The 19409-nt window shown below is 41.7% G+C and overlaps 1 protein-coding gene across 3 annotated transcripts in view; it reads left to right on the forward strand.

Annotated features, from left to right (window-relative positions):
• galnt7 (UDP-N-acetyl-alpha-D-galactosamine: polypeptide N-acetylgalactosaminyltransferase 7) overlaps positions 1-19409 on the forward strand; it is a 53815-nt gene that overhangs the window by 26589 nt on the left and 7817 nt on the right. For all 3 annotated transcript variants that reach the window (XM_086034552.1, XM_086034551.1, XM_086034549.1), the window contains 6 exons: positions 2222-2339; positions 2422-2544; positions 12184-12299; positions 14494-14596; positions 14683-14781; positions 17875-18003. In XM_086034552.1, coding sequence (XP_085890678.1) covers positions 2222-2339; positions 2422-2544; positions 12184-12299; positions 14494-14596; positions 14683-14781; positions 17875-18003 — 688 coding nt within the window. The remainder of the gene's footprint in view (positions 1-2221; positions 2340-2421; positions 2545-12183; positions 12300-14493; positions 14597-14682; positions 14782-17874; positions 18004-19409) is intronic.

The raw sequence follows: 19409 nt of genomic DNA on the forward strand, positions 1-19409 counted from the left end.
AGAGTAGCAAAACGCCAAACATGTTTGAATTTTACAGTCCATTTTTTATCTTACACAAATTATTAGTAGGATTGGATGGTAACAATACAAATAGATAAAGCAAACAAAGGGGGGTTGGTAATGAACTTGGAGTGTCTTGTCCAGGAAGAATAGTTGTAAGGAAACTTTATCATGCAACCAAGGCATACTTTGAGGAAAAAAAAAAAACTTACCTTTGTACCCAAACTAGTTAGCAAGATTATCCACTCGAGACAGGAAACGTAATTGTGAAGATCCAGCCCATTTACAAAGGTAGATATGAAAGATACACATTTCAACACATAAGCGGTGTAACAAAAAACGGTTTGAACCAGAAGAACCTTTTTTGATTTAAAGGGTCGAATCGAACCGAAACAAATTCTTACACTTTCAAATCGAACCGTCCTTCAATTGTTTCACACCTAACATATCCAAAACCGTATCAAATCGTCTTTTGTGGAGAAATGCGCACATGTATATATTAGGAGTGTAAAATTACTGCATTAATTTACTATTTTGCTTTACTGTTTCTGTATGATGATGAGATCCATTTTGATGCATGGAGCTTGTGCTTCAGTTGTTGGGGGTGTAAAAAACAATGGTCAATGTCACACCCTGAAGTGGACACTGATTGGCTATCATTGCGTTTGGCATAACCTGAGAGGCTCCTATTGTAAGTGGGAGGGCAAGTTCAGGAGCAGAGAGTAGACGTGAAAATGGAGGAGCATGTGAGAGTTGTTGGTCCGATGAATGGTAAATTTAAAAGGCGCCTTGACGGCACTATTGATAAAGGCAGAGTGGTATGCCTTCTTTGTAAGAAGGACTTTGCTTACCAAAGAAGCAGTTCAAGCCTACCACATAAATGCAAAGTAACCAGCTAAAGCCTCAGCTAATAATTGCAAGAAAGACGCTAATAGCACGCGAGCCATTGCAAAATTCTTCGCCAAACTAAACTCGATAACAGCCTACGTATGAGCAACGTCTGTGACCGACTGGCTGACTAATGCTCTTGCCAAGTGAATAGTGATGAAATGCAGACAAGGTGTTGAGGGGTTGCAAACAACGTCCAATGACCCACCATAAAAACCTCCATGCAGGACTGCAGTGATGACTAAAATCAGCAAGATTTATGACGGTGAAAAGAAAAGTAAGCTTGATGTTTTGGTGGGGGGGATTCGGACAAATTTGCTAAAACCGCAGATCACTGGACCTCAACCCTCAACCACGGTTATTTGGGGGTGACATCAAAGCAGTTTTGTCTCTGCAATCTTTAATGGCTTGGATATGGGTGTGTATGTATGTGTATATATATATATATATATATATATATATATATATATATATATATATATATATATATATATATATATATATATATATATATATATGTGTATATATATGGTCGCTAAGTACAGCAGCTACACTAGGACAAAATGTAGGTGACTTTAAAACATCGATTGAAGTTACACATATAACAATGATGAACTATGTAATAATTCGATATTTACACTTGAAGAGACATTTTTTCGGCAAAGGATTTCCACCGAAGGTCATCAGTTTCCCGCTATTTTTGTCAAATCTCAGAAAATCAGCATTTACGCTGCTGTAACACCAGAAATTTCCCCATTGTGGGACTAATAAAGGCCATCTTTATCTTTAAATCCGTAATGAATTGTGGGTAATATGCTTCGGCTGAGGGGCCATGGATGCGGGCTCAGCTGAAGTATGGAACAAGGGTGCAAAAGAGGCAGAGCGATGGAGCACTTCTGAGAATTGACACATTTAGAATTGACACATATTTAGATTGCACTTTTCACAAATAAAAATACAACTCAAAATGCTGTACAGTAGACACATCAAAATATAACATAGAAGATGCGCTAACCACAAGCACACCTGAATTCACACACACACATGCAGAAAGGCTTGCGCGATTTAATGGAACAGTACATAAATGCATGTTTGTGTTGGGTTTGTCTCATGAAACTGTCACTCCATCTGGTCGCCATCCCTCAGTTGATTTGCCATTCATACAATTTTTTCAATCATCCAGTATATTTATTGCTTGTTTCTTTTTGCAGTACTTTCCTCTGTCATTTTTTTAGGCCATTTGAAAGCCTGAAGTTTGGATAATGTTTAATTAGTGTGAGGACTGTTTTATTCATATACTCATTTGTTTTTCTGTATGGGTGTCAATTCATAGGTCTCCAGCCATGGCAGGGGGTCTCTTTGCTATAGAGCGTGATTTCTTCTTTGAACTGGGCCTGTATGACCCTGGATTGCAGATATGGGGAGGAGAAAATTTTGAAATATCATACAAGGTATAATAGTGTCACTCTTTGATGAATGATAAATTTGCAAAATCGGACCACATTTCTACTCAAGATTGTCCTGTCATTGTAGATATGGCAGTGTGGTGGCAAACTACTCTTTGTCCCGTGCTCTCGTGTTGGGCATATATACAGACTTAAAGGTTGGCAAGGCAATCCTCCCCCTGCACATGTTGGATCCTCACCTACACTGAAGGTACAATAGCACACACACAGTTTTTCATTCAACATTGTTCAAAGCCATTGCTATATAGTATTTGACATAATAATGAGGTTAATGTTAGGTTAGGTTAATCAATTATGAGCCATGACACTAGTGACAATTTTAAACCTAGATTCCGCACAACTATTTCTTAGAGCGAGCATGTTTTGCAGCCACTCTTTCAAGTAGCCTAGCATCAACAAGGGCCATTCCACTTCTTGTTCTGCGCTGCCACGTCCGACTGAGGTCAAACCAGTTTACTGGGAAGCCACAAATGCACAGATTGTCCTTAAGGTTTAAGTTGATGGTTTTTAACACGGCCACTTAAAATGTACATTATTTCTCCGTAATGTTCAATGCTAGTGCATTAGTTTATTTGATTGCAATCAAGATTACAGACAGCGCAATCGCGTGATCACCAAAGTTTCTTTTTTTTTTTTTTTTTTGCAAGGCTCTTGTCTGACTCAGAATCTGTTGTATCAACTATTTCACATAGAAATGCCATGTCTGCCCTCCGCCGCCAAGCTTACCAATCAGAAATAACATGCTACTTGTGACAGGTCATGCAAACCAATCAGCTTAAAGCTACTGCTCACAAACTGGGGGGAATACTCGGCACTAACACGCACCACACCAAGGTACAAGCTACGAACTACGCTTGCTAGCTGGCTCAACTAAATATTATCCTCCCGCAGTGCGGATCCTCTACTTTTAGTAATTACTCCTCGTTTCCATGGCGAAAAATAAGATACAATTAGAATAATAGGCATACAAGGAGTAGGCAGGCATTGCAAAACTGAGCAAGAGAGAACAGACGAAGCCAGTGATAGTTGCTAAGCTTCTGTTGTGTTGCCAAACACCAGAAAAAGTGCTTCACTTTTCACGGAAGTCTGACTGGAATGACGTTAAAACGGAGAGGAACTAGCTATGAACAGCAAATTAGCAGGTCAATAAGAGAAAATACAGTGGCGCAGTAAGCACACACCCAAAACCAGAAATGGTTACGTAAGCCAGGAAGAGGCGCTTATGAGGTTGGGGGGGTGCAGCTGACACGAGCGCGCAGCAGCCATTTTGTTCCCGCGGAACTACGCTCCATTGAGACTGTCCCCCATGGGCCCGTGCAGGAGTCTAGCAGTCATACATATCAGAAAGACTGTTTCACCGCTGCCTAGGCTTTTTGTTTCCCCTGGTGGGTGTCGTTGGTGCACACTTGACACGACAACCACGTCAAACACTCACTTGCATGCTGCCGCCTCGGTTGGACACGTCTCTGGACCAAAACAAAGGCAGAGGATGAGGTCACTTGACTATGGGCTGAACTATTTTATCAAGTTGTTGTATTATTTCATATTCTGTGTGACTAAGGTAAAAGCTGTGACATGAAGATTTTTCTATACATTGCAGATGTCATTTATGTGAATTTTGGTTACTATTTGGTTAACTGTCTGGAATATTAATACCACATAGGGAGGGGCGAAGAGTATTTAAGGGGTTCCAAATCCATTTAAAGGAGAAATCAACCCAAATATACTTTTTCAAGAATATGTTCTAGTGTAGGGCCCACTAGTTGAAACACGGCATTCTGATTAATATTGTGTTTGCTGAATATGAGTTGAGCAGCAAAACCCACCCCTTTTCAGCCATCTCAGGGGGCGTCCATTTTGTCACTTCTGTTGACTGAAAATGACATCACAGATGTTCCGGGCTCAGATAACCACCAATCATGGCTCAGCTTCAGAAAACAGGTGAGCTGTGATTGGTCGTTACCTGAGTCCTGAGCAAATGTGATGTCATTTTCAGTTGACAGAAGTGACAAACCGCCGCCCCCGGAGATGGCTAAAAACTGGAGGATTCTACAAATGCAATATTTATCAGAATGCCTTGTTTTAACTAGTGGGCCTGCATAGAACAGATTTTTGAAAAAAAATATGTTCAGGTTGACATCCGCTTTAAGGGGGCACGCTCAGCCTTGTGGCATCGTGGGTGACTGGCTGCTGTAGTAAGTTAATTTGAACCTTCCTGTTAATGTTTTGAGTTTTCCATTGTAGATATTTTTGTTGTTGTTTCTTCATTTATATGTCACTTGAGTCTTCACTGTAAATATTCTCACCTCTTGTTGCTATTTTGGTATGATTAAAAAAAACACTCCATTTGAAGCTTTCCGACTGCACCAATATTCTTCTGTGGTTTCCAAAATGAACTCGTGAAATTTGGTGTCAGAAGTGGGATGGCCAGTCGACGAGGACTAGGCAGGCCTGCTGTAAAGAGTACGTGGACACACTCGCAAAAGTGGGAAGTGGATCAAGGGGGTGCTGCTGAGCAGGAAGAGGAGCTGTCATGTGGACCTTTCTGGAGGGACAGCAGACAAGAGAGGAGAGGTGTCTGGCAGAACTTAGAGGGCTCCGGGCTTCCTTTCCAGTCACACAGTTTGGTCAGCCTGAGGAAGAACGGCGGTCGCTACCAACTGGCACAGCACCATCCCAGTTCAAATCTCCAGCTGAGGGGTCGACTATGAGCCTTAGACTAGATTTGCCAACACCTGCTCTGTGGCCACGCCACAGTTCACCTACCACAGCGCCAAGGACTGGGGTGGGAAACTAGACTACAACTTCCCGGGCCTGAGTGCAGAATTGTTGGGGAAACAACAATCCCACAGTATCTGGCTGGTGTGGACATTGAAAATTACCTATTTCGCTTCGAGCATATTGCCAGAACATGGGGTTGGCCAGAGAGCGAATTGGCGTGTCGCATGGTGCTACTTCGCAAAGGCACTAGAGGCATACACAGCCATGGACGAGGAGAGGGCTCACTCTTACTCTGTCCAGAAGGCTCCGCTTCTGACCAAGTTTGGCGTCTCACAAGAGACACATCCAAACCCAACGGAGACCTACCCACCGGTTGAAGGTTCTCTTCATATGATGGATTCGTTCGCAGCAGCACACAAAGGAGCAGGTCGGTGACCAAATCGTCTTGGAGCAGCTTTTACTGGTCTTCTAAGAAGACATCTGCACCTGGGTGAAGGGGCATGAGCCGACAGAAGCAGACCAGATGCTAGGATCAATACACAACAGCCTGGAGAACTCCGCCCTGCAGCCTGCCAGCATAGTCCTGGGAAAGAGCTTATCTGTTTTTATTGCCAGCAAGCTGGGCACAAAGCTTCTCGATGTCCCATTAGAATAGCTAAACTCAATGGGGCATGTCCCACTTCTAGGGCCGAGGCTGTCAGCATTGTGGGAAGACAGCAGAAACTTAAAGATAGTTCCATTAGATCATTCACTGCCAGACATTTTCAGAGCCTCTTTTACCCCAACGTTTGAAAAAATTAGAAAAAAATATAAATAGGTTGCTGGAATCGAATGGCTGGACTATGAAAGACAAATAAATATGTCGGTGGCAGTCAATGAGTTAACGGGGCTGTGACTTCTCTTGTGCATTTGGGTAGATTTCTAAAGCTGGTCCGAATGGACCTAGTACCAACAGGCAGTCTAGACTACCACTAACAGGAAGACATTTTGTGCATGCACGGTGACAGACAATCTTACCGTACAGCGGAGCTTACTGTTGTGGTGGATCAGCAACCCTTTTTTGTTGACTGTGGGGGTGGTGGAAAAGTTGGAGGTATCAGCCCTCCTGATGCCACCCAGTGCCCTGAGGCTTTTCCCTTGCGCACTGTCACTCCACCTGCAGTGCTGTATTGTCTTGTCCAGCTGTTTTCCAGAGTTGGTGTTCCCGATGAGATCATCACGGACCAGGGGACCAACTTCTCATCCAGACTTCTACATCCCTTCCATCGACAGTTAGGCATTTCAGCTATGAAGACCACATCGTATCACCCTCAGACGGACGGCTTGATCGAGCGCTTCAATCAAACCCTGAAAAAGATGCTGCAGAGGTTTGTGGCAAACAGCAGACGGGACTGGGACTAGGACCAATGGCTGCCCTTCCTGCTGTTTGCTTACCGTTTGAGCGACCGTATGGCTGGGAGTTCCAATGGCCATTAGACCTGCTACTCAAGACATGGGAGGCTCCCACAACAAGCACCAGTGATCGCAGTGTGGTTCACTTTGTGTTGGAGATGAGGGACCGTCTGGCAAAGTACAAAGGCGAGGGGGAAGTCAATTTTCATGACTCCCAGTTGGCCCAGAAGGCGTGGTATGACCAGCAGGCCAGGCAATGGGAATTCCAACATGGCCAAAAGATCCTGCTACTCCTGCCATCCTCTAACTACAAGCTGCCTGCTAAATGGCAGTACACAGTCCTACGAAAGATGGGCCCTGTGATGTACGAGATCCACCACCCAGGCAAGAAGAAGCTGAAGCAGATCTACCATGTCAATCTGCTGAAGGAGTGGAAGGAGGCTCCAGTGCAAGTTCCTGTGGCATTCTGCTGGCGGCGGAGGTGGACAGCGATGGGGATGAAGAGTCTACTAGCTGACAACAACCAGTCTGCTCAGCCTGCTCGTGACCATCTATCTCTCTGTTGTCCAGTTCAACCAACTGAGCCAGGTGTTCCAGCAAGTCTCCAGACCGTTCGCTGCCAACCTGGGAAAGACTTCTTGTTGGAAAAGGGGCCAATTCGCCAGAGGGCCTCCCGGGTTCCGCAACATCTGGTGAAAAAACTCCTGAAGGAGGTGGAAGAGATGAAGCGCCTGGGAGTGATCGAAGTAGCAGAGTCAGAGTGGTGCAGCCCATTGGTCATCGTGGTAAAGAAGGATGGTACACTCTGCATCTGCATCGACTTCTGGAAGCTCAATGCAATGTCGGGGTTCGACGCCTACCCGATGACCCGCATCGATGATCTTCTGGAGGAGATCGGCCAGGCCAGGTTCATCACCACCCTGGACCTCTGCAAGGGCTACTGGCAGGTACCCCTGATTGCATCCAGTATGCCCTACAGTACATTCTGGACACCTGCTGGCCTCTTTCAATTCACTATAATGCCCTTCGGTCTCCATATGTGTGTGTGTGTGTGTATATATACATATATGTGTTTTTTATATATATATATATATATATATTTATATATATATGTATATGTATGTGTTATATATATATATATATATATATATATATATGGGACGAGACAAAAATCCCACGAGACGAGATGTCTCACGAGATTGAATCCGCGAGACAGAGACGAGACGGAATTTTTGCTAAATTTCGAATGTGAAAAAATACCTAATGTAATTTTTTCAGTTTTCAAAACGTTTTTTTATCGAACAGACTGCAAGAAAATTAATTATCTAGCTCTAAAGTGCAAATTTAAACAGGAGTCACTTTCGTTACATGCTCTCAAATATTGCTGCAATAACAGCTAAAGATGAGATCTTTCCTCTTACTGAATACTTTGACAAAATCCAACTGTGCTCGTGGGGCAGTAACTCAATTGTATATAGTGTTTTATGTTAATTTATTGGCTTTATTTACTAATACTTTTATTTATATTTGATATGTTAATATTTATTGATATATTTATTAATAGATGTATCACAGCCTCTTATTGTTTTTTTTTGTTTATTGTACTGTTTGCAAAGTGCTTTGTTACAGCTCTAGCTGTTATGAAATGCGCTATATAAATAATTGTATTGTATTGTAGAGTTCAACTTGTTTCTCAGTCGATCTTCAACAAGAGGAATGTCACTGCGTCTGTGTCAAGATTTCTGCAACTCGTCGTAGTTGTGGGCTCCTCAGAGCTGCAGATACGGCACCCCGCTGCTCGAGATCGCGAGCTATCATGTCCAAAGAGTTGTTCTAGCGCGTGATTACGTCCATAATTAGTTTGTGCGCAGGCAGCTCGAGCTGTCTTTATTTAGACGTCAAAAGAACTGCTGCTGTTGAGCATCGGTGGAAAAAAAGAAACTATTCGCTTGACACGTCTAAACAAACATGATACGCGGCCAAGTTTGGACCAGCTGCACTAGCGTTGCGTTCATTGCCTGCACGATAAGCACTATTAATGTGTGGCTCAAAGCCAGCCTCACGTATCGCCATATCCATCTTGCGAGCGTTGTCGTCACAACAGCGACTCCGTGATTTGGCCTAGGAAGTTCCCATTCGGTGACAGCTCCTTTTAGAACATCTGCTATATTCACCCGCACTCGAAAACACCGTCAAAAGAAAATAGATCTTGTGCTGTGCAGGGAAGAGAAATCTCGTGGCGTTCTGATCTCGTCCCATCCCTTTTTTCTTTTTTAGTTTTCTTGAGCACAGTGCTTTTCTCTTAAGTTTATTCAAATGATTTCACCGCCTTCTATTACTTTAAAAAAAGGTTGGTGCCCAAATAAAGATAAATACATTTACAATTATTTCTTTTAGTGTATAGTTTTTGGTTTAATTTTAACATGCACTAAACATTTACAGCTAAAAAAAAATTAATGCCACAGTATCGTACAAGCTGCAAAGTTTAATACAAGTTGAATGTACTATCATCTTAATTGACTTTATTATTCTTTTGTACATACCTTAAAAAATTCAAGCTGTAAGCTACTGATGGTCATATAAGAGTAGCTGCTGGCTGGTGTGATTATGCTGTGATTAATATATCATCGAATGAGTCGACTAATAGCGACCACTGTTGGTGATTAGTCGACTAGCAAAATAATCGTTTGTGGCAGCTCTACAGGAGAGCCCTCACAGCGACCCCGCTTGCAGTTTCATGTTTTACTGCTTCTAAGTATGGCCAGTGCGGTGGCGCGTTTAGAAAAAAGGGCTCGACTAAGCAAGGGTGGAAGTGGATTTTAGTCCAGCCCACTAATCGGCCCTAACGCGTGTTACGTGGTCACGAGGCGGCCAAATTTCATCTCAGCCTACTTGGCGAAAGGCTTCTTTAGGCCTCTTTATACTCCTGCGTCTGCGCGAGCGACAACTGTCGCATTACATCATTACGTGACCGACGCATTGTAATGTGAGACATGTTGGCGACAGGTCTGCAACAATGCTACGCACACATCAGGAATTGTTTCTGCTCTCGTGATCGGTCCGTTATGTTGCGATGACGTACAGTTTCCCCCGGCACAGAGGAGAAGATCCACCATGCAGCTCGTTGCTGCTGCCAAGCAAACTAATTTGGCAGCGGCGCGGGTGTTATGTCACGTATGTGTGTGAACAAAAGATACTCCTGGACGTACCACCTTTGCCGCCACCTTCCAGATCGATTTCGCAATACTAAATGCATTGTCTAGTCATTTAGGTCTTTTTGCGACTGGTGGTTTCATAGTGCCTCTCTCTCTCTCTCTCTCTATCTATCTCTCTATCTCTCTATGTCTCTCTCTATCTATCTGTCTCTATCTCTATCTCTCTATCTCTATCTATCTCTCTATCTATCTATCTCTCTATCTATCTATCTCTCTCTCTATCTATCTATCTCTCTATCTATCTATCTCTCTATCTCTCTCTCTATAGCTCTATATCTCTCTCTATCTCTCTCTCTATCGCTCTATATCTCTCTCTATCTCTCTATAGCTCTATATCTCTCTCTATCTCTCTCTCTCTATAGCTCTATATCTCTCTCTCTATAGCTCTATATCTCTCTCTCTATAGCTCTATATCTCTATATATATATCTCTATCTACATAGATAGAGATATAGAGATATATATATATAACGAGCCAATACAGGGCTCCAAACTGCACCTAAATGGTTGTATTTTTCCCCATCATCAAATGGCACAAGGGATCGAGAACTCTACCATACAGATTGTTTTTTCTTTTTTGTTGTTGTTGTTGTTGTTGCTGACACACTTCTACTCCACACTTTGGATAAAAAAAACTTGCCACTTGAACAACGCTCGGAAAGCAGGATGTTGTGATGATGCATAAAAAAAGCATAATTGGCACAGGCCATGGTAGAAAGACTGGCAATACACTGTTTGCTGCCCCTGCATGATCTGCAGCTCGCATGTGCAGAAGGTCGGCCATCTTTGATCTACTGCAACTACAGTCAGTCAAAACACATAAATGATGCCCGCACAATCTACGGTGCACGTTCGTAACCAGATTATTTAATAAGAAATGTAAAAATAACAGACTTACTTAACATACATACATACATAATGTCGGACTAGGCACTGACGGAAGTGAATTTTCATTCGGCAGTGTAATTTTACACCAGTTCATTAGTCCACATACAGACGCACGCGCATTGTTTAAATCAAAACCGAATTTCGGGTCCAAATCTTTTTTTAAATTATTTTTTACACCCCTAAAAGCTACGATATAAAGATGAATAAATATTGTCACTAGTCAACACCAACTAATTGGAAGAACTCAGTAAGCCTCCAGGTGCATGTGAAAAAATAAATAAATGAGCAAAAGTTGAGACAGGAAGCAAAAAGCTGAGGGATTTATTCCATTATTATTTATTTATTTATTATTTCCTCTAATTGGTCAGGAACTGTAACAGTGTCTCTTTTCAAGCTTGTCCGTGTTATATTGGTGTTGATTTTCTGGCACAAGCACACATACACGCACACACACACACACACACACACACCCACACCCATACACACACCCCGCGTGCGAAACCTCTGGTTCGATGCCTGCCTGCTTGTCTGCCCTTTTTTTAGGGGTTAGGGAGGGAAACGGAAAAGGAGGGGGTGGGGGTACTACGTTGTTCTGATGAAACAAAGAATGAGAAAAAGAACTTTTTTTGAGGCCTGCTTAACTTTCCAAACCTGTGTTGCCTTAATTGTAAACTAACCTGATGTTTGTATGGAAGATGCCCTAACAAGCAGTATTTAAAAAAAAAAAGGAGGCAATTTCAGTCAATTAAAGATAAAAAAAAAAAATTGAATAAAAAACAGAGCCAAGCGTACACAATGGCCTATCTGTAGTTCTGTTGTTTCATAGGCAGATGTGAAGATGACGTGGTATTACTCCAATGATTCAGTGGGTGGGTGTTGTCTTCTTTCCAAATAAATCCTAGCTTTTTGATGAGTGTTTGATCCACAGCCTTTATGAATAGAAACATGTTCCTTCAATCATCATGCAGTCAGGAAGATCTGTTTTACTTTCTGTTTAGACCCGAGCGTATGTTAGCGTGCCCTTAAATGAGGGGAGAGTGTCTTAAAAAAACATACCTGGACAAATACCCGAGGTGATACAATGAGGTTCATGTTACAGGGCCTAAAAAACATGTCTGTACTTGTTCCTCCGTTACTTTGAACGAGGCGGAAGCATGATCTCATCCATATCCTTATTTGGGCATGCCGGAAGGGCCTACAAACATGGCGGTCATCCAAACATGTCTGAACAGGCTCGGGAAAGGCCTACAAACATGCCGGTCATCCAGGACATGTCTGGACAAATATCCGGGGTGACATCAGAGGTTGGCTCACGTCTGGGCGAGGGAATTTTTTTTTTCATGTTTTTATTGTGCTCGCAAGGGGGAGCTTGCAAACTGACCACCTCAGATCATTGAGACTGATCATTGGGATTTATGATCGTTACGAATGTTATATGTTACATAAAAGTATCACTGTAAAATGAATTGAGGTTTCATACTTGCTTATATGACAAGGCTCTGTCTTTGTGTATATGTATTAAATCCTCATTTGGAATGGTTAAAGTTGGTTTTAATTGTTTTTGGTTGTTCAAATTTCTTGAAGAAAATATGAATGATATGTGCATGTTTACAGAATTATGTTCGGGTGGTGGAGGTATGGTGGGATGAATACAAGGATTACTTCTATGCCAGTCGTCCGGAAACGCGAACCCTTGCCTATGGAGACATAAGTGAGCTGAAACGATTCAGGTATATCATAAACATATACAATAACAACATTAAGATGTGTTTCAATAGATTTGGGATTTGTCAGTTGTCTCCTGAATTACTTACCGTACGTCACTTCATTTAGCAATGTACAATGATTACTTAGTTTTAATCTGCTGTCTCATCATAATTAGGGCTGTGTGATTCATTGATTTTATTTGATTAAACCCATTTAGGCCGGAGCACATAACCGCGTTTCTACCACTAGAGCCGATTCTTGGTCTCTTAACCAATGAAATGCATCAGAATATACACGTGACGGTGCCATGAGCCCTCGGATGAGCTTCTACATCGAATATTACTGCTTTTTTCGAGCAGTAATGGCGGACACAGACAATCGTGGGAGCTCTGTAATAAGTGCCGGTAGTGATACAGACGACGCGCTTGCGGACTTTAAGGCAGTGGCACCAGTCGATCGTGATATAAGGTTAAGACAAATGTTTGTAGACAATGACAATATCAACGGCTATGTAACAGAATAAAGGATAGTAATTAATTAATGGGTAAATTATAATTTTGTGGTCACTACATTACAAGCATACTTTGTAGCTTCCGTGGTTCAAGGTGTACACTACTTACACTACTGCAACATGACTATGAACGGAGAGGAAGTAGTTTCCAAATTATTAGTATTTTTTTAATGTAATTTTGCCAGAATGCCATTTTAAAATAAGCATTTGTGCCATCTGGTGGCCAATATTGTGTCCAAGCGAGCACGTGTAAAAGTGTGCACACAGCCTTGTGAACAAACATGCTCTTGAAGAGAGGTTTTGGATGGCACACTTTTGTCCACCGTGCATAACATACCCATCCATTAAAAATGAAGACATCTTGAGTTGTCTCTTAAAGCGGAAGTCAACCCAATCCTTTTTATCAGTTAAATTTAACATTTTATAATTTTTTTGTCAGTTAAGCTTTCCGAACTACTTTCTGATGGAGTGGTTTGGGGACTGCCATGTACATCATCTTTAAAGGTGTGTTGTCATGCACAGGGCCACCTTTACCTACTCATAGGCTCCAGGGCTAAACCATCAAATATAGGCCGCCATCACCGACTCTAAAGCCCCTATCCCAAACATTTCCAAATAATTGTGAAGGTAGAAAAATAACGAGAGTTCGTTCCAGTCGTCAGACGATCGCCTATACTTGTTGCAAGGGACTATTGTTCAAAATTTCCTTGCGACAAGAAAAATCCGTACAACTGTCGGCGAACGGCCACTTCAGGGTGTGACATTGACCATTGTTTTTTTACACCCCCAACAACTCAAGCACACAAGCCCCACGCATCAAAATGGATCTCATCATCATACAGAGACAGTAAATTTAGCGATTAAAAAAATAACGCGTTAACTCTGACTGTAATTGATTGATCACAATTAATGCACTAATTTGACACCCCTAGAAATACTCCTCAAGGCATGGTGTAATCCTTTGGATCGAGGGTGCACCCTACCCCTGACGTGTCAGAGAGCCACAGGAGAAAAGAAGTGGATAAGCATGCTCTCAGCGTCATTGTTGAGTCAGAGTCAGCTGCCTACATGTATCCATTTTTGGATCGGCAGGTTTACCGATGTGTGTCATAGTAGTGCACAGAGGGATTCTACCAGATTGTCCAGTTCCGCCTGTTCATTAATATGTCTCCAATTCCTCCATGCTCCTGAGAACCAGAACCTTCTCTTGTGGGCTGTTGAATTGTATTAATATTTTACAGTTGGTCATTCACATATTCATTATTTTTCAGTGCTTTCCCAAAAAGTATGTTTTTTGGGGCTAGCTCAGCCCATGAGATCATGTTTAAATGGATCTCATTGCACTGAGTAAGATGGTCGTTCATGAATACATTTGTTCTTTTTAGTTTTCGCCCCCACTTCAATGAACCTGAGAATAATTGGCGGGTTGTGGGTGGCGTTTTTCTTGGAGTAATAGGTGACACGCCTTCATGTTGTTGCAGTCCAGTTCGATCCCTTTTGAGTCCAGAAAAGCAGCCACCTGTTGCTCCACAGAACAGGATTCCATTTTGTCAGGGTCCGTCACGTTAGCACTGCTAACCGCCCGAGCGTATGTGCTCGGTTTGACAGGGAGCCCAGTGATGATCACTGAATGAATAACAGATTATTTTAAAACTCTCATTTAAGAGGCCATGGATTAAAATATCTAAGAATGTTGTTTTTCTTAGGCAAGATCATCGGTGCAAGAGCTTCAAATGGTTCATGGAGGAAATAGCTTATGACATTCCGTTATACTATCCACTGCCTCCAAAAAATGTTGAATGGGGAGAGGTGAGTAAATGAAACAGCACAACACACAAATACAGTAAGTGAGCATAAAGTGTAACTTATTTGCATGCTTTTCTGGTTGTGTGAAGATTCGGGGCTTTGAAACGAGTTACTGTATTGACAGTATGGGACACACAAATGGAGGGAATGTGGAAACTGGACCATGCCACAGAATGGGTGGCAATCAGGTAACTAAAACATCTCAGTAGCTCAAAATCACAGTATTTCTCTTACATTTGGTCACACATTTGCATGCATGTATTCATTCTGGAATGAACATGTAAACGAGACAAATGCAAAGATCAAAGGTGAAGCCCAGCCATCTTTTGCACAACCCCTGACAAAATTGAATCACCGATCCCGGTGGACGATCATTGTTAAATTTTTCGAGAGAGAAAAAGTCAGACCACTCATGTTCCACAAATATTTTTTTATTCAAAATGCCACCTTTCTTTCTTTAAGAAAAACACAAAAAACTCGAGTTACAAGCAGCTATAAAGGGCCCTCCCAGCAACGGCCAAATTGGGGAAATGGCACATTGGAATAGTCTCAACTCTCAGATTACTGACTGCCAACATTGTCAAAAGTGTGTGTCAGGGGGTGCCATGCCATGCAACAACAGATAAGCCGAGATTCTAAGGACCAACAAGCACACGTTGAAACTCAATCCCCCAAACCCCTCCCTCCAGAACAGATTGATTTTTCCTCATCTGCCCAAAATTCTGGGCCACATCCACTGCTGGATTCAACCCAAACTTTGGAGCCGTATTCACACTGCCAAACACCACCACTGGACTCATCCCTGGACAGTACGTCGCCCCTGAATGATGGCTCTGCACTGACTGCACAAAACCCATACAAAATTAACGTGGTACAGTAATATATTACATTTAGGCAATATCAAAGTAATATAACGAGTTACTCAAATTTGTTTTCTAATATTATTACAGTCTGAGTCTGGTAACGCGTAACAAATTTCGGGACCACAACACGAATTTATTCACATATATCTTAGCCAGTAGTGTAGTTTATTGCCTCACTTACGTGATAAAGTGTTGAATTAAGCAATCATAACAATCAGACTTTCTTGCCATTCTTTGAATGTCACGTAGTAAATTTGAACAGAGTGCCCATTTAGACCCCCTTTCAATCATTTTGTTTACTTTCACACCATAGACAACAGTTGTATGTTGGTGTGTATAAACATGTGTATATACACATATTTACAATGGTTTTTGATTCTGAATGTTTGCTGTTAATGTTATACATTAACGGCTACATTATGCCGCCGTCTCTGTGTGACCTATATCTTTGCTGCTGTAACCATGAAAATTTCCCCACTGTGGGATCAATAAAGGCCTTCTTATTCTTATTCTTAATGGCTGAGAATTCCCAAAACTAAGTGGAGCTACGAACCGTACCAACTTCCTCCTTTGTGAGCTCCGGGTATTTTCGCGTACCTTATGTGTAGAGTCAATGCCTATACTTTTAAACATGATAAATCTTTAGCCTCTCATGTGCAATTTACAAACGGGTAGATGCACCTGCACCTGCAGATGATGAAGGCGGCGAACAATAACAACACCGTCATTCAGACTAAGGTATGTGCTGTGTGTTTGCTTGTGAACCGTCCACTTAAGCTACATAAACGAACGTACTTATTTCCTTTTTAACAGTGTATGTGATCGTTCCTTCTTTCCTTTTACCTCACTCACTGCACGTATATGACTAAAAGAGAGAAAGCAAGAGGATTCTAATCTTTATTTTTAACTTACCGCTATGAAAATTTACGGAGCATACTCTCGCCTAAGGCGGAAGGTTGTTTCTGGTGAAATGGTTTCATCTTACAGCCGATAACCAAGCCATCCGACTTCGTTTTGAGATGTTCAAAACGAGGGTTCCCTTGGATCTTCCGTCAAGCAGGAAACCTATAAAAACTCAGTCCTTTGTTAAATTTTCTTCCTTTGCGATCGTGGGTGGCATTGTTGCCCCCCAAACACAGCAATGGTTCACCATGTTTATATATGTCGGCCGTCTAAATCAAGCGAGAAACACAGCGAGTGCGTCTTGCCTGTAACAACAGTAGTCACGCCGCCTCCAGTGCGCTCCCAACCCCGGTATCGACGTCAGCGATGACGCGCCGTGCACGGGCCCTATTTTTCAACATAAAAAGGTGCAGCTTACATAAAGGTGAGGCTTATATGTTTTTTACTTTTTTTCATTATTTTTTTTAAAATAGAGTGGGTGCGGCTTATACAAAGGTGCGCCTTATAGTCCGTAAAATACGATATACATCATCCATCACTATTATTTGAGTGTAAATTAATTGGACAATGTTGATAATTTCATTTATGGTTTACAGTCTAGTATTATTTACTTGACAAAATATCAGTTCCAATATTTATATAAAAAAATAAATCTTACTGATACAAATATTGATTGAAGGTAGTGATCTCCCACCATAGTCGAAACATTTAATATTATAGCCCACACTATATAGGTAAATATGCTCATTACAAGTTAACTTTACCAGCTACAGTATGGTAGCAAATTTAGCATTTTCTCTTTAAAGTGTAAAAATAATTAAATAAATTAAACCCCGATTAAAAAAAAAAAAAGAAGTAACTTAAACTTGAGTAACACTTTACTCTACAAATCCAGTAATATTGTAAAGAAATGTATGATTTTCACGTGCAAGTAATATGTAATATATTACATTTTGGAAGTAACTTGTCAACACTGTCTATGAAAGACTCCCTCCCAGATTTCACCGACAAGATGAACAAGCTTGTCAATATTGGAATTCAACCTACACCACTTTCTCCTTACTCCTGATCACCATTCCACACCCACCCCAAGACTCACCAAAACATCACCAACACCACCAGACGTCTGACTCCACCAAGACTCAGCAAACAGCCTGCCAATCTCCCCCTTTGCTCAGTCATTCACAAGCCAAGCTGGAGTGAGGTCCACCTCTTTGTGAACAACTGCGTGAGAAAATAGTCAAACAGTTTAGGGGTAATGTTCCTCAACGTACAGTTGCAAGGAATTTAGGGATTTCATCATCTAAGGTCCATAATGTCAACAAAAGGTTCAGAGAATCTGGGGAAGGCAAAGCTATACATCAAGCAAGAATGGGAACAGCTCACCTGTTTTCTGAAGCTGAGTCATAATTGGTCGTTACCTGAGCCCTGAGCAACTGTGATGTCATTTACAGTCAATCGCAAGTGGCTCAATGACACCCATTTATTTGTGATTATGTATTTCTTTGTATATAGCTGTTCCGTATCAATGAAGCCAACCAGCTGATGCAGTATGACCAGTGTCTGACCAAAGGAGGTGATAATTCAGCTGTCATCATCACACATTGTGACCAGAAGCAGTACACTGAATGGAGGTATTTCAAGGTAAAAAAACCACATTAATTACCCTTTTAAACATGCAATATACAAAGTCAACGTTGTCATGAAAATGTCTTTTCTTTTAATGGAAAAATTAGACCTTAAACATTTAATATAATTTTCATTCAACCAATGTGTCTCTTATTCTACCCAGAAAAGTGCAAGTGATGAGCAACTGAGTTGACTTGGTGGGGTCTTTGATGCCTAGCTCAAGGGCACCATGACAGTAGTCAGAATGTAGACTTGCATATCCCTCCAACAACTACTCTCAGTCTCTACCCGTGACTGTGGTTCCAAAGTCCGTGGCATTTTTTTGTTGTTTTGTTTTTGTTTTTTTATCCACAGATAATATATCACTCTACATATGATGGTGGTACAGTATATGCTGCCATGGGGGAAAATGCTGGTGAAAGTCTGGTTGTTAGTCTGTTGTTACTGGCATCTTTAGTTTATCATAGCTAATGTTCCAATACAGGATTATAGTAGATCGAGGGCACCTCAAAACTCCATCCATCCATCCATCCATCCATCCAACCATCCATTATCTATACCGCTTCTAATCAAGGGTCGCGGGCGTGCTGGAGCCTATCCCAGCTTTCTTCGGGCAGTAGGCGGGGGACAACCTGAACATGAAAAAAAACAGAACATGTCACAAAAACTGTCACAATCTAAGTATTTCATATCAGTCAATATTGAAAATTATTGATTTTGTTTTAAACCTTTTCTTTAAATAACAGTTAACCTTTTTTGTACATCGTTATGTACTGTAATGTGCAGTTTGTCTTCCATCAGTGCATTGTAAATGCTTATTTGCATTAGGTCTACCCCAAAGCAGTTGACACATATATTAGCCTTCATTCAATGTAACTGAACGAATACACTCTTGCACTGCATACATTATCGTTGACCAACCGTCTTAGGACTACTTTATCTTTTTAGCGAACTCATTATTGCCATAGTCCATTCATATTTTACTTGCTTGATTTTACCTTGAGTGCGATGCCGGTGTCGGATAAGGCTAACTTCTGCTAGCATGTCAAAGACAAGAACTCCTCTACTTGTACACCATGGCTCCATCCACGGGTTTTTAATAGGGTTATCATGCATAATATAATGTAATTGTAAGAGTTGTACTGAGTCGAGTGGTCATTTATTTGAGCAAAGTTACGGGCGCTCGCTCGCTGAACGCGAGCATGGCACACGGCCGCCGGGCCAGCGAGCGTTGCGCACGGCCGCCGGGCCTGCAAGCATGCTCCGTTGAGTTAACAGCTTCTTCTTGTTGGTTTAAATGCTTCTTCCTTGTTGGTTTATAAGCTGCTTCTTCTTTGGTTTAAACTAGGGATGTTCCGATTATGTTTTATGACACCGATACCGATCATGCATGAGTGAGATTAGCCGATACCGATTCCGAT

Source organism: Filicampus tigris, chromosome 6 (assembly GCF_054856515.1).
Source record: "Filicampus tigris isolate MCC_2025a chromosome 6, RoL_Ftig_1.0, whole genome shotgun sequence".
Classification (NCBI taxonomy): domain Eukaryota; kingdom Metazoa; phylum Chordata; class Actinopteri; order Syngnathiformes; family Syngnathidae; genus Filicampus; species Filicampus tigris.